The 15,676-nt window shown below is 39.4% G+C and overlaps 1 protein-coding gene across 7 annotated transcripts in view; it reads left to right on the top strand.

Annotated features, from left to right (window-relative positions):
• Positions 1 to 15,676, top strand: part of SUGCT (succinyl-CoA:glutarate-CoA transferase) — a 492,696-nt gene that overhangs the window by 235,042 nt on the left and 241,978 nt on the right. For all 7 annotated transcript variants that reach the window (XR_012157441.2, XM_073332837.2, XM_073332839.2 and 4 more), the window contains one exon: positions 10,564 to 10,666. Coding sequence is in view for 6 of the 7 variants with exons in the window: in XM_073332837.2 (XP_073188938.1) it covers positions 10,564 to 10,666 (103 nt within the window). In the remaining variant the exon portion in view is untranslated. The remainder of the gene's footprint in view (positions 1 to 10,563; positions 10,667 to 15,676) is intronic.

Below are 15,676 nucleotides of genomic sequence, written 5' to 3'. Positions count from 1 at the left end.
CCAATTGCTAAGAGAAACAAGTTTGTTTACATTTACAGGAGATACAGCTGACTGCTTCTTATTTACAATGTCACCTGAAAGTGAGAACAGGTGTTCGCGTTGCACTTTTGTAGCCAGCATACAAGGTATTTACATGCGACATATGCTGCACATTTTATGCCCCTTCGTGCTTCGGCCACCATTCCAGAGGTTATGCTTCCATGCTGTTAAAAAAATAATGTGTTAAATAATTTGGGACTGAACTCCTTGGGGGTGGTGAATTGTATGTCTCCTTCTCTGTTTTACCTGCATTCTGCCATATATTTTATGTTATAGCAGTTTCACATAATAACCCAGCACATGTTGTTCGTTTTAAAAACACTTTCACTGCAGTTTTGAAAAGACGCAAAGAAGGTACTAATGTGAGATTTCTAAAGATAGCTACAGCACTCGACCCAAGGTTTAAGAATCTGAAGTGTCTTCCAAAATCTGAGAGGGACGAGGGGTGTTCTATTATTTTCTTTGTTAGGCCTGTCCTGTGCTAATAAACGATGGTCACATAAACACCACCCTATACCGGAAACCTACTGACCGCTATTCCTACCTACATGCCTCCAGCTTTCACCCTGACCAGACCACATGATCCATCGTCTACAGCCAAGCTCTGCGATACAACCGCATTTGCTCCAACCCCTCAGACAGAGACAAACACCTACAAGATCTCTAGCAAGCATTCTTACAACTACAATACCCACCTGCGGAAGTGAAGAAACAGATTGATAGAGCCAGAAGAGTACCGAGAAGTCACCTACTACAGGACAGGCCTAACAAAGAAAATAACAGAACGCCACTAGCCGTCACCTTCAGCCCCCAACTAAAACCCCTCCAACGCATTATTAAGGATCTACAACCTATCCCGAAGGATGACCCAACACTCTCACAAATCTTGGGAGACAGGCCAGTCCTTGCCTACAGACAGCCCCCCAACCTGAAGCAAATACTCACCAGCAGCCACATACCACACAACAGAACCACTAACCCAGGAACCTATCCTTGCAACAAAGCCCGTTGCCAACTGTGCCCACATATCTATTCAGGGGACACCATCACAGGGCCTAATAACATCAGCCACACTATCAGAGGCTCATTCACCTGCACATCCACCAATGTGATATATGCCATCATGTGCCAGCAATGACCCTCTGCCATGTACATTGGTCAAACTGGACAGTTTCTACGTAAAAGAATAAATGGACACAAATCAGATGTCAAGAATTATAACATTCATAAACCAGTCGGAGAACACTTCAATCTCTCTGGTCACACGATTACAGACATGAAAGTTGCAATATTACAACAAAAAAACTTCAAATCCAGACTCCAGCGAGAAACTGTTGAATTGGAATTAATTTGCAAATTGGATACAGTTAACTTAGGCTTGAATAGAGACTGGGAGTGGCTAAGTCATTATGCAAAGTAACCTATTTCCCCTTGTTTTTTCCTACCCCCTCCCTCCCTCCTCAGACGTTCTTGTTAAACCCTGGATTTGTGCTGGAAATGGCCCAGCTTGATTATCATACACATTGTAAGGAGAGTGGTCACTTTAGATAAGCTATTACCAGCAGGACAGTGGGGTGGGGGGAGGTATTTTTTCATGCTTTGTGTGTATAAAAAGATCTTCTACACTTTCCACAGTATGCATCCGATGAAGTGAGCTGTAGCTCACGAAAGCTTATGCTCAAATAAATTGGTTAGTCTCTAAGGTGCCACAAGTACTCCTTTTTGTGTTGTTTCTGTGGATGCAGACTAACACGGCTAGCCCCTGATACTATTTCGTTTGGTTTTTTTTTTACAGTGCAAATGCTTGTAATAAAAAATAAATATAAAGTGAGCATTGTACATTTTGTATTCTGAGTTGTAATTGAAATCAATATATTTTAAAATGTAGAAAACATCAAAAAATGTTTAAATAAATCGTATTCTTTTGTGTTTAACAGTGTGATTAATCATGATTAATTTTTTTAATCGCTTCACAGCCCTAATATATAATAAAATAAAACAAAAAAATTCCACTTTTTTCAGAAGTGTCCAAATACAGGGAAATGATTGACAGTAATGGATCAAAAATACCTTTACAGATAATTCCTAATGGCCAGATTGTGCTCTGATCCCCATTCACACCCTTACTAATAGGCGCTGACTCCTGTTGATTTCAGCTGAAGCGTGAGCATATCTGAAGGCAGAATAAGCATTTTTAAAAAAACCTCTCTCTAAATACACAATTAGACACCATTCCTGTGGTCCGAGTTGTGTAGGCAACCCTTGACATCCACACCAAGTGCCATTTAAAGTCAGTGAGGCTCTGCTCAGGTGCAAAGGATGGGTTCACCTTCACAATCACATTTCAGAACTGCGGCACTATTCAGTACAATGTTATAGTCTACTGTGTCGCTGGCTCTTTTAATTACTGATGAAGACCATTGTTTTGAGTAATTTGTGTTTCATGAGTGCCATTTTTTCCTCTTAGAAACCACAGAGATTAAATCATAATTGCTTAATTTTTTGGTGCCCGTTTTCAAAGAGTTAGGGTGCCCTAATAATAAAACCAATAGCAAAAAAACAAAAAATGAAAACTGTAATTTGGCAAATATTAATAAATTGGAGTTTATACAGAGTCGGGGACGCCAACAAACAATACGAAACCGTACAACAAAGAGAAAAAGTATTTTTTTTAAACTGTGCAAAGGAAAAAAAAATCTTGCACATAATCCTGAAGATTGCCACATAAGTACCTTTGTGGGGAGAGAATTTCACAGCCCTGGGCTCCTGATGGAGAAAGCATTAGTTTTCTGTTATCTCAAAATTGTATAGTATTCAGCACTTTCAACATCAACCATCTCAATTCAAGAAATTAAGAAATTAAGTTAATTTCCCCGATACTAATTTCTCCCTATTGTTACTCACACCGTCTTGTCAACTGTCTGTAATGGACCACTCTCTTACCACTTATTTTTCCTCACTTGGTATCCTGCTGTTAATTGATTTATCTCATTAGACTGACCTCACACTTGGTAAAGAAATCCCCATCCTTTCACGTATTTATACCTGCTCCTGTATTTTCACTCCAAGCATCTGATGAAGTGGGTTCTAACCCACAAAAGCTTATGCCCAAATAAATTTGTAGTCTCTAAGGTGCCACAAGGACTCCCCATTATTTTTGCTGATACAGACTAACATGGCTACCACTCTGAAATCTGAGGACAAAGTAGCTTGTATATTCTTGCTTCAGTAGGCTGAATATAGACCATTATTTTAAACAGTTTTGCCTCTGTGTGTGTAATAAAAATATGCTCTTACTGCTTTTCAGCACAGATATAGGAAGATATCCCACATCAGGTTTAGGTCAAGAGCTTCAACTGCAGGTGAAAATGATGGATGTTTCCTTTAGGGATGATGGAATGTAGAGATGGTACATCTCTGACTGATTGAATTTAATGCTTTTAGGACTTCTCTCCAGCCCCCACAAAAAATAAATAAAAAGATCAAGAACGTGATCAAAATGGGATTTTCTTTTTTTAAGCTATGTGTTTTTAAAAGACTGCCCCTTTTGTTTTCCACAAAATTTCAATAAGTTCTCCTATGTTGCCGGACAGGAAAAAGCATAGAAAAATACTAAAACTTCTAAAGGCCTCCTCCCATTGCTGCTGGAGGACCTGCAGCCCGGGGAGTATGTTTTGAAATTGACAGGCATTTACTTCACAGAATAATCAAGATCACTTGTGTAACTCCAGTGATGATGAATGTACTTGTCTTGAAAATTAATCAGACTTGCCATGGGAGAATAATGTTTATGTAGCCTTAAGTAATTGACACTCTTGTTGAAAGGACTCCAATTTCAGAGTATCCTTTTCATTCAATAACCATCCGTGTTTTACTGTGGGGCACATCTATATGCATTTTGTTAGCAAGAACAGCAAGAAATTCCTGAAGTACATCAGAAGCTGGAAGCCTGTGAAATAATCATTGGGTCCCCTGGATCACGAAAGGCTAATGGGAGTAATTAAAGAAGATAGGGACATTTCTGAGAAGCTAAATTTCTTTGCATCAATCTTCACCACAAAGGATATTAGGAAGATCGGCACTATGGATCTTTTTCCTGATAATAAAGATGAGGCACTAGCAGAGATTAAGGTGTCAGAAGTAGTAGCGCTGGAAAACTGCTAATTTAAAGTGCAATTAGGCATTAGGCCATGACTTATAAAGGTGCTTAAGTGGGAATTGGCTAAAGTACTAGCAAATATACGGACACTCATTAAAAACAGCTGCTGTACTAGAGGATTGAAAGTAGCAAATGTTGTGTATATTTAAAAAAGGCTCTAGGTGTCATCTGTGAGATTGCAGACCAGTAATCTTACGTTTGTACAAAGTAAATTGATTGAAACAGTAATTAAAAATAGAATAATAAAACACCTTGAAGACAACAATACGATAGGGTCTAATTAGCACAGTTTCTGTAAAGAAACCGTAATTCTCACTAATCTATTATAATTATCTGAATGTGTCAAAAAAGTAGTGGGTACAGAGGAACTGCTTGACATAATTTACTTAGGCTTTCAAAAAGCCTTTGACAGGATTCCTCACCCAAGAGGCTGCTAAAAAAAATCTAAGTAGACAGAAGAAGACAGGGCATGTATTGTCATGGATTGGAAATTGGTTAGGTGAGAGAAAGCAAAGAGTAGTGTTAAACTATCAGTTTTCATTTTTGCAAAAGGTTAGCAGGAGGGTGCACCAAGCTTTCATACTGTATCTTGTATTGTTTAATATATTTATGAATGATCTGGAAAGGGAAGGAGCAACATTTGCAGATGACTCGCATTATTTAGGTTACTCAAGACCAGAGAGGGACTGTGAGGAACTTCAGAGACACTTGAACTAGGTGAATGGGCAGCACAATGGCAAATCAAAACAATGCTGATAAAGGCAAAGTAATGCCATTACAGGGGAAATTGTGAACTACTCATACACTTTACACAGCTCTAATTTAACTCTATCAGCTCAGGTCAGGGACCTGCATCATTGTGGAAAGTTCAGTGAATACCTACAGTGTGTAATTAGACTGCAGAACTCAGTGCTACAGGATGTCTTTGAGGCCAAGAACGTAGTAAGATTCAAAGAGAGATTGGACATTTATGTGGATAAAAAAGAATATGCAGGTTTAGAATAGTTTAAAACAAAAAAGAATATTGGAAGGGAGATAAAACCCGTACCTTAGACCAGTCCATCCTGTGCTTTGCTGCACATTGGGCTACCCACATTTGCCATCCTTGCCTGTCAACTGCCCTTCTCTCCAAATCTTCCCATTACATGTTGCCATGCTTGATATCATTCAGAACTGTTCATTTCCATGTTATTCACAGTCTTCCTCTCTTTCTTCTTGCATTTTCGGCTTCCATTCAAGGGCAGTACTTCGTAAGCATTGTTTTTCCATTCTCAGCACATGTCCCAGCCACTGGTGTCTTCTTTTGTAGATTATTTGTGAGAGAGTACCTTGTCCAGTAATTTTTCTGACTTCTTCATTCATCTTCCTTTCTCTGTATTTTATTCCCAATATTCGTCTCAGACATTTGTGATGAAATGCATACAGCTTTTGCATATCTTTCTTGGTAAGTTGCCATGTCTCACTACTATATGTTGTGATGGCGATAACAATTGCTTTGTACACATTCAGTTTTGTCTTGAGAGAGATATTTTTGAGTTGCCAGATGTTTTTGAGTCTTCCAAATGCAGCATTTGCCTTCCCAGTTCTTCTTCTTCCCATACATCAGAGCTTAAATCAATTTCTGTTAGGGACCAGTATGTGACCATCAAGGGGGGAGAGATTTCCCACATCTCTCTATTGTGGGGTTTCTTGCTCTAAAGCATTTGGTTCTGGATATTGTCAGAGGGGATACTGAACTGGATGGATTAAGAGTCAGATTCATTATGCCTGCACCTATGTTCCTAAGCAAATCTTTGCCAGGAAGTTACTTTGATATTAATCAAATATATAATTAAAATGGATTAAAAAAGAATAAAAAAGTTGTATCAAACGTTGTACTTGAGAATAGGTGGTTTCAGCTGCCCATGTGATATGGGTTTAATATTTCTATCCCATGACCACAAATTAGTTCTGTTGTTGTTTATTATTATTAGTAGTAGTTGTATTACTACTTCTCCATTTCTACCATTATGATTTTGTTAAACGTATTCACTAAAGGTGAAATTTCCTCCTCTGCAGAAGGCCAACACAAGGCCTATGCACTAGCATTCTTCTTTAAGTTATTGTCCCCAGAGGTGCTCCTTGTGAGGATGTGCGTGCACCTGTGCACACTTGAACAGAGATTTTGTCAGCCGTATCCACAGGTCTGCTGTCTACACATCCTTGTGCTCTGGTATAAAGCTATGTAGGGAGGGGTGGAGTTGCTGCTGCTCCAGTTCCTTCTCAGCTGCCTGCAGCTTGAGACAGAGGGTCATTGTGTCCTTTAGCTAGCTACGCAGCTTGCTGACTTTTCTTCCTTATTTTTTTATTTTTGATGTCTTTGCTATAGTTTCATTTTACTGTTATTTTTCTATTGAATTTAGCACAACTTTGTGCTCCCCCCATCCTTTTTTGTTTGTTTGGGCCTACATTCCATTCAGCCCTCTCCATCTCCAGCTTTTCCTGGTGGGTTATGCCCAAGACCTTGGAATTCATACCCTGCCAGACCTGCCACAGATTCTTCCCCTTCAGCAACAGGCAATCCAACTGCCTTGGCTGTCTTGGAGAGACCCATGTCCTCTCTAAGTGCAAGTGAATTCAGAAGCAGATCCAGAAAGGGGACAGATTGAAACTGCTGCTGATGGTGCATTCTCTGAGATCCATGGGGTCTGGGCCCCTCATTCTCAAGCCTCCACTTCTCAGAGTGCGCTGGTACTGCACCAGCCCCAACTTCATTAAGCAAAGACCATGGGGGCTCTCAGATTCTTTGCAACCATCTAAAAGAAGAGACCATGGTCTCCAGAAACAGAGACCAAGAGAAGAAGAAAGTCACTCTCCTGATCAGAAACAAGGAGTTCTCACATCCCGGTATTGATATCACTGAGGCTTCTACCTCCTCTGGAACTGAGTTCACAGTGCCACCAGAAAAGATCCCAACATGCAACACACCGAGATGCCTCCTGGCAAGTAACCTCATGCAGCACCGGCATCAGTACCAGAACTGGAGCATTTTAAACACAAGGATTCCTCCAAGTCCAAGGTCTTAAAGTAATTGTCCTCAGTATCATCTTTCTCAGATCACAGTAAAGAGCATATGGACCTCCGTTCCTTACCGTCCCCAGTACCTCGCAACAGTATCCAGATTCTCCACTCCCGTCCAGGTTCCTGTCTCAGGAGGATCTCCAAATCTGGAAGAGCATGAATTCTCTCTTGAGGGGTACCAAGAGGGATTTCCCACCAGTATCAACTTACCCTCTGGAGCTGACTTATCCTCTGATCCTACTGCATCCTTCTACAAAGACTTGACCACTGGAAACTGTTCAGTTACTGGTCCCTCCCAGGCTTCCAGTAGTGATGTGACCCCTGGTACTGATGCCTCTTGCTCTGCCACTGGACACAGGTGAGGATACCTCGTCTGACTCAGATGTGTCCATACAGGTTTCCCCCATCTTTCTCTTCTAGCTTCCCTTCCTTGAGATGTGTCTTGAGGAAGAGACCACCAGCAGACAACTGGCCCATCAACCCTGGAAAGGGCTCCCTGGGGTCCTGCCCTGTTCCTTATGGCCCAGTACAGTAGGCTTTTTGGAACCCGTGGGACCTCTATGAGAACAGTTATACAGTGTGCTCTCATGCAAGAGGTCCGGTCAAGAACAACAGCTGCTGCCAGTGGGCCACCTTCCACAGGAAGAACCTCCAGAACAGCAGGAGCTAGGCGCAGAGGAGGAGACACCACCATTGTACAAATCCTGTTCCTCACCGGATGAGGCTGTTATGCCTGCCCACACACCCCACCATCCTATGGGATGATTCAAGGTGTTTCCAGACCTCAAATCCTTATGGGTCCTGTTGGAGGAGATCAACATTGTTTGCTGAACATTTTACATACTTTCCCCCTGGGGAAAATTGCTTTGCCCTTCAGTGTCCGTTAGTCCTAGCCCCTTTGGTGTGGCAAACACCAGTGACCATACCACTCACTTGTAAGCAGACTGATAAAAAAATACTATATTCTTTCCAAGGGTTCAGAGTATCCTTTCTCCCATCCTACCTCTAACTCTTTGGTCATCAGTACAATTAATGTAAGAACTAGACAGTATTGGTCTTGATCAGTCCCTTCTGACAGGCAACTTAAATGCATAGACTTTCTTGGCAGCAAAAACTACTTTTCGGCTGCTCTGCAATTCATGGTGGCCAGCTGTTATGCCTCAATGGGAAAATATGACTTTACAAATTATTTCATGTTTTCTCAACATCTGCCACAGGACCAGAGGGAGCAGTTTCAGGATCTCATCACAGAAGGCCAGGAGATTGTCAAGGCTTCTCTTCAGGCCTCACTCAGCATCACTGTCATAGCTTTGCCCTCTGTAGCTACCACTATAGTCCATGCATTGAGTATCTTGGCTGCAATCCTCCAGCCTTCCCTGGGAAATACAAAACAACTGTGGAGGACTTTCCCTTTGAGGGCTTGAAACTCTTCTGTGGTTCCTGGATGGGTCCCTCTACTCCCCCCAAAGACTTGCTCAATACCTTGGCATCTACACACCTGTGAAAAAAAGGAAATACTACAAGTCTCAAACAGCTCAATGGTCCTGCCCATTTATCAAACCATGAGATTGACTGAACTTCCCAAAAACAAACCTAGATTTCCCAAGAAGGCTTCATGGTTGAGAAGGAACTGGAGTGGTGGTGGGTCCATCCCTCCGTATATATCCTTGTACCAGAGAATGAGGATGATGTGTAGGGTGCAGGTGTGGACACTGTTGACAGTATCTCCCATTAAATGAGAATGGGCCCATGCAGATCCTGGCATGAAGTACCCATAGGAACAAAATATCTTGAAGAACTCTTTTGTCTCAATGCTTTGAAATGCAAATGCCTTGTGCACTAGGGTGAATTTCATCTTAATGTTGGATAATTATCACTGCCTGTAGTATAAATTAAATTTAAATTTACTTCATGAAAATTGGATAAAACCCCTTCTGTACAGAAAAGAGAACTGTAAGTGAAGCTAGGATAGGCAATCAGTGCAATATAATTTACAATATGCAATACAGAACATTGCAGCATAGCGTATCTCCCTAGCATTTTCAGTCCCAAGTATCACAAAATACTTTGCAGCCAGTTACAGATTATACATGAAAATACAAATAGTGTGTACAAGTTATCCATAGGGTCTCTTTGACTCTGATAGTTGTCTCTGTTGCCTTTGTGTTTAATATTTGTTTTAACGTTTTTATTAGACATCCAGAGATGTTTGGGAAAAGTGCATTCTTGAACTAAAATTTAATGTTGTTAATGTTGTTGATTATTAGACTTCAGGAACTTGGAAATGGTGAAATAGAGAATGCCAGTTATGCAGGAAAACTTAACAGGAAATATACAACATGTCAGTTCCTTTGTGTGTTTGAATCTAGTATGCCAATTGTCCCCCCTCAGTGGTTTTAAACCTGTCCAATATCTTGGCAGACTATCATGTTATGTATCTTCAGGACATTTAGGAGGTGGAATCCATGGCAGTTCATTTCTGCTTCAGAAATCCAGAAACCAATAGAAAATATCATCTTATACTTGCTAGTTACTGCCTTTGCTTCAGGACCATTTGTGCTGCCTGGACACCGGTAATTCTGCCTTGCAGACAAGAAATAGAATTGCACTTATGGAAATATCTCAAGAGGGAAATACGGTAGAGAGAAGGACTTCCGACTCGCTGAAAATTGAATGCTTTCAAGGAAATGAGCTAAGCTTTACAAATGGTATAAAAAGACTTGGAATTTTGGATTACACAGGATAAGCAGAGCACACATATGCTCAACCGGATGTCCTGAGGACAGATTATATAATCGTACAGCAAATAAATATGTAGTTGATGTTGTTATCTGACCAACAATTGTGTTTTGTTAAGTCTGACATATGTTTCAAATGTAACGGAGGAAAAACATTGTACTGCTTTAAATCAGTGATCTTTATGATCAAAAATAGGACACTTTCATACATTGGACTCTTACCCACATCATGTCTATTCTTTTGTTGTTAAATAAATAAATAAAATGTGAAGCACATTACTGTAATTAAGGACTCAAGAAACCCATTGATCCATATTTGGAAATGTTGATAATTTTGGTTTGCATCATTGCTGGATTGCATCAGACAATCAGATAGAATTATAAGTCAGGCTAACCATGATCTTGGCCCTAAGGCGTAGTCTTTGCATTTCCAAGGAACACATGCAGCACATTTTTGTTGTATTATTGACTGCCTGGGAAGAAGTCAGTGAGGGGGGTGGGGTTGCTGTGCATTCTTTGGAATCTGAAACGGAGAGTTTAAACCACATGCTCCTTGTTTGTTCCTAGGTTTTCAGAAAAAATGACCACCAAATGGCTTGAACTCTTTGAAGGTAGTGGTGTTCCATATGGTCCAATCAACAGTATGCAGCAAGTATTCTCGGATCCTCAGGTCAGTTCTCACGGAGCCTTTGTGATACATTAGTAACATGTTTTACAAATATTCAAATAACAATTGCTTTCCTCCACACCAGCTTTCAACTACCTATAAAAATGTGATTCAAGTCATTTGTGTTGAGTATGAGGCTAGTAACATGGTATGATTACAACAATCATTAACTGATGACCCTAAAATGGATTGCACATTTGGAAATATAGCCTTTTCCATATTGCATCAGGCCATTGGTACATCAAGTCTTGTACAGTATCTTGCTCTCTTCAGTGGTCAATATCTGATTCTTCAGAGGACAGGAGGGCAAGAATCCATAACATTTTTCTATGCAAATACTGCAGTGCGGGAAAATAATTCTTCACTCTCACAAGCAATCATCCTAGTCTTTATCGCAGGTGTAACTACAAAGTATATTGATAAAATTATCAAACTTTGAATACAGTTAAATGAAAATATGATGCAGAAATATTTTGAGCCTTTTCTTGGCTAGGAACTCCCAAGAGCTAAGAGGAATTTGTCTTTTGTTTTTAGTATTTCACAAAGTTAAATGTTTCTTTATTCATAACAGATACCATACATTTGGTTAAAATGTTTTTACCTTCTTATGCCCATAAACATATGAAAGCTGGGCACTGCACTGATTTTCCCATTGGAGCTTGTTGGGTTGATTGTTCTCTCGCCAGCTCAACCAGCTGTCTCAGACAAAGTTAAGAGGCTATATTTTGCACCTATTTTGCTACTCAGTGAATCTCATTTAAATGAATTTATGATGTTGGAATAAACCTATTCCATAAAGACTATACATCTACTTGAGTGCAAATGTATGCAGAGTGAACATCCTCTGAATCAAATATCTGATAAAGGAATGAGAGTGTTCAAGGAATCAAAATGCATCACTAAAAATTGTAAAATAGAATTGATGACTGAAATAAATGAATCTGTTCTGTATGTAGTGTCTGCTGTGCACCAGTATATACCAAGACTGTGCGCCAGAATAAAAGAACAGAAAAGGAAGGTGTGATAAAGGAACACATTTATTGTATACCAAGGGCCTGCATTTATAAAGCTACTGCTGCATACGACTGGAAGTTTTGGTAGATTAATGCACTGTTATTCCTTGAAATGAGGTAGCACAATGCTGACTTTGCCTGTGGAGGATAACCAGGCCAGCTTTCTCACTTCATAATTTTCACAGGGATTAAGCTTGGGTTTTGTACACTACATTGCAGAAGGCTTTATTTTACTCAGGGGTTAGTTGGTTTGGGGAGTTATACGTAGGGTGATACTGAAAAGGAGATCCTGCACTTTTTTGTTCAATGGGCCACAAAATTTAAAAAAGTCAATGACGATATGAGAGAGAGGATTTTTTAGAGGTTAAAACGATGATGTGTTGAAAGGGAGGTGAGGGGGGAAAGTATCACTAAAGTGCCCCTGCTGAAAACTGCATACCAAATTGAAGGGAGGACTGTTGTAGTTTCCCTGCTTCTGACAAAGTTTGCTGTCCCTCTGGATTCTGTTAAATCATCTCTACCATGAGACACATAATGATGCCTTTGCCTTTGAAATGGACCAGATTGCACCAATTGCCAGGTTTTTTCAAATTGTTTTTCTGTTAAGGAGCATGCTTATTCCCAACTTCCCTCATAGAACTTCCTGAAAAATTGTGTTACTTCCACACACTTCTCTGAATTCAATATTGCACTATCTCTCTGTTCTCATCACTTTTTGGGAACAAAATGTAAGCATTTCTAGTGAAGTGCGGCTTAATGGGTTTGTTTAGTAAGTGGCATTGGCTCACTTCCTGATTATAGTTCTGAGAAAATGCTTATGCTCAAACGGGAAAACAAGTGAATAGTCCCTTTTCCCTGGAACTCAGGGTTTATCGTATAGTTATGGGAAGAAATGTGTGGTAGAATCCCTTGTTGAAATATTAGCATCACATCACTGGTTTAGATATATTTTCTACATCATTATCTCTCTGAGAGGTGAATCTAAGAGAAAGGACCAGTGCAGAGAGCAGTAAGCTCAGTCTTCCATTTGTGTTGGATATTTTGTTTACATTTGTAATTGCACTTTATATTTTTGTGGCGAGTACTCCAGACATCTGTAGATGGGTCCTCCATTGCCCTTCCCAATCCAGTATCTCAAAAATGACTTGGACTCAGAAGTTTAGGGCCAGTTCAGGAAAAAGTTAATGAATTTGCATCTATCCCTTTATTCTGGGATGCTATTTTTCACCTGTGCATCCAATCACTGTCCTTGGGTTTCATCATCAGCACTCACGTGTCTGCATAAACCACCAATATGCTATACACATTCTCACTCTTCAACAACAACTTTACCCTTTCATAGACCATCTTGTCAATTCACTTCCTGTACTACAAAAAGTACTACAGTGGACTGGGACTGGGTAGAACAGAAAATCCACCAATCGCTCAGGTTCTGTAACCCAAATATCCCCAACACTCCCAAATCCCATTTATAACAGGAATAGAAGACATTTCCCAACAAGACCATACCATAATCATAGTCAGAGTATCAGATATGTAAAGCTTATCCCACTTTTATTGATATACAGTATAAGGACTTCATGATCACTGAAATAATGGAAGAATTCTTTTTCGTTCATCTTCTCTCAAGATCTGTCTAGACTAGGAAAATCTGTATTTAGGAGACGTTAGCTAACTTGCGTTAATAAACACATTTTTAAACACCACTTAGCCCTAAACGTAGACAAAGGCAGTAGGATTTCAAACTCAAGGATTTACCACAATCAGCTAACATTTTAAAATTCCACTAGCTTTGCCTCGTAGAGAACCAAAAGCAATATCCAAACCAGTGGCTTTTGGATGTGGATAGACTTTCCTTTACCTCTGACCCGGATACCTTTGGAATCCACATGCTATGAAGGTTCTTCCCCTGGCTGTCTTTTACTAGAAATAGTACTAAAATATATATAATATATATAATATCATATAATATATATATTCAGCAACATTAAGTCTTGAAACAATTTCATTAATTTTCATCCCCATTGTTTCCTAATCATCTTCAGTTTTTTGGCATTCATAATATAAAGCAGCAGTCATAAGATGTGGGCTCACACTACTGGTGACTGAGGCTTCACAATGTATTGCACGTCAACAACCATCAAAGCATTATGCCAGCACAGCTGTAAGCAATGCTGCAGAATGCTTTACAGTGCACCACAAGGCCTTTAACAGCCAAAGACCAAGCACATGGGGTAAAACTGAAGAGGAATGGAAGCAAGACTGAAGGGAAAGGGAAGCAAGTCTAAAAGGGTGATACAATTTAATCAACTATAGGTGTGAATCTTTCACCCACCATGGAACCATGGGGGTCAAAAAGGGGCCATATAATTTCCTTTGTAAACTCAGATTGAAACAACAACTTGTCTGACCCTGGGACTTTTTGTTAACATCATTAACAGCTTCAATCATACTCAAACTGAGCTGCCAAAAAAATGAAGTTTTTGACTAAGCTGGATTGCCAGGTGATACATTTTTTCCATGAATGGAATGAAATGTTGTCTACCTTTTCCCAACTGATTATAATCTTTTATTCATTTGTAGTGTTAAAATGAATACTGCAGGCATTCTCACTGCTAAGTTAATCAGTGTCTTTTTGAGGGGGAGGGAGACAGAGGTTAAAAGGGTTGAGAGACAGGCATTTGCTCTTTTAGGGACACTGATACAGTAGTTAAGAAAACATTCTTAACCTGCTAGAGGGACAACTGCTTTCCTTAAGAAATGAGAGGGAGAGAGAAAGAGAGAAAAGTGTATTTATAGAAGGTCCTATAAAGACACTGTATAGGCTATCTGCTTGCAGCGTTTTATATTCAGACTTCTTCTAAAATATGTTCTTTTAATCAGGCCAAGATCATACAGTACATTAAAAGAATTCTTTAAAAGTTTTAAAAATTTACTGGATGACCTCAGTGTGGTCCTATTTAGCATACCCTTGGGAACATGTGTATGAAATACAATGTGGTTTGAGGTTTTTCAAACAATACAAACTTAAAAGAGAATATGTATTTTTTAACAGAAACAATTCAAATTCCTCCAAAAGATAAAACAAAACAAAAGCAGGTATGCACCATACTGCAGATAGGCCATGAAAGCATAAAGATCTGTGGCTATTAAGTAAGGGGAATGAAAGTATTCTTCTCACTTTTTTCATTAGGTGTTCTGTCTTTTACAGTCATCGTACAACGCCATTGTTGTTTCCAAATGGCTGGCAGAAATTTAAAAAAAGAATAAGATGGCTGCATTATGGACAATTTAATAATTTGGTAGCTAATGTTTAAAACCACACTCCTTGTTACATTTTATCATATCAATGCTGTGGGCAGAAAATAAAAATGAAAGTCCTGAAATGGTATTTTTTAGCAGAACAGTTACAGACATACCACACAAGTTGAGTACATCAGGTGTAAGACATCATCCTGATGCATCACTTCTGAGAAGTATTGGGAGGGAAATATCAGAGTTGAAATATCACAGCTGGCTCTGATTTCAGCTCATGCCAAACACCTGCAAGCTCTAAAAGGATACCAAAACAAAACTCCACCCTGTGGCAGAAGGCCATCCCTTAACAACCTTTTCCTGACTTTGCATCACTATAAAAATTAATTTAACATTTTTACAGAACCCTTATTTTTCATGTCCCAGAAGACTAATACAGTTCCTTTAGCCATTCTGCTGAATATGCCTCAAAAACAGAAAGTTAAGAATTGAAATATTTGATAGTTGGAAATTATCTGATGTTTTCATCTTATTATTTGTGAAAGCCTGTGAAATTGGTGGGTTTTATTAATCTCTAGACTATATCATATTCTGTAAATCATTTCATTTGAACACGTCCTGGCAAAAATTTCCTAGCATCTGGTAAAAGCTTCCACAATTGAAGGTATGAACACAAAAAGCAACTCAAGAAACAAAATGTATTTTAATGTGTTTAGTTTCTTTTTTTTAAAGTGATGCACTTTAA

The sequence above is a fragment of the Lepidochelys kempii genome, chromosome 2 (assembly GCF_965140285.1).
Source record: "Lepidochelys kempii isolate rLepKem1 chromosome 2, rLepKem1.hap1, whole genome shotgun sequence".
Lineage (NCBI taxonomy): Eukaryota > Metazoa > Chordata > Testudines > Cheloniidae > Lepidochelys > Lepidochelys kempii.
This window is presented reverse-complemented; position numbering and strand designations above follow the sequence as displayed.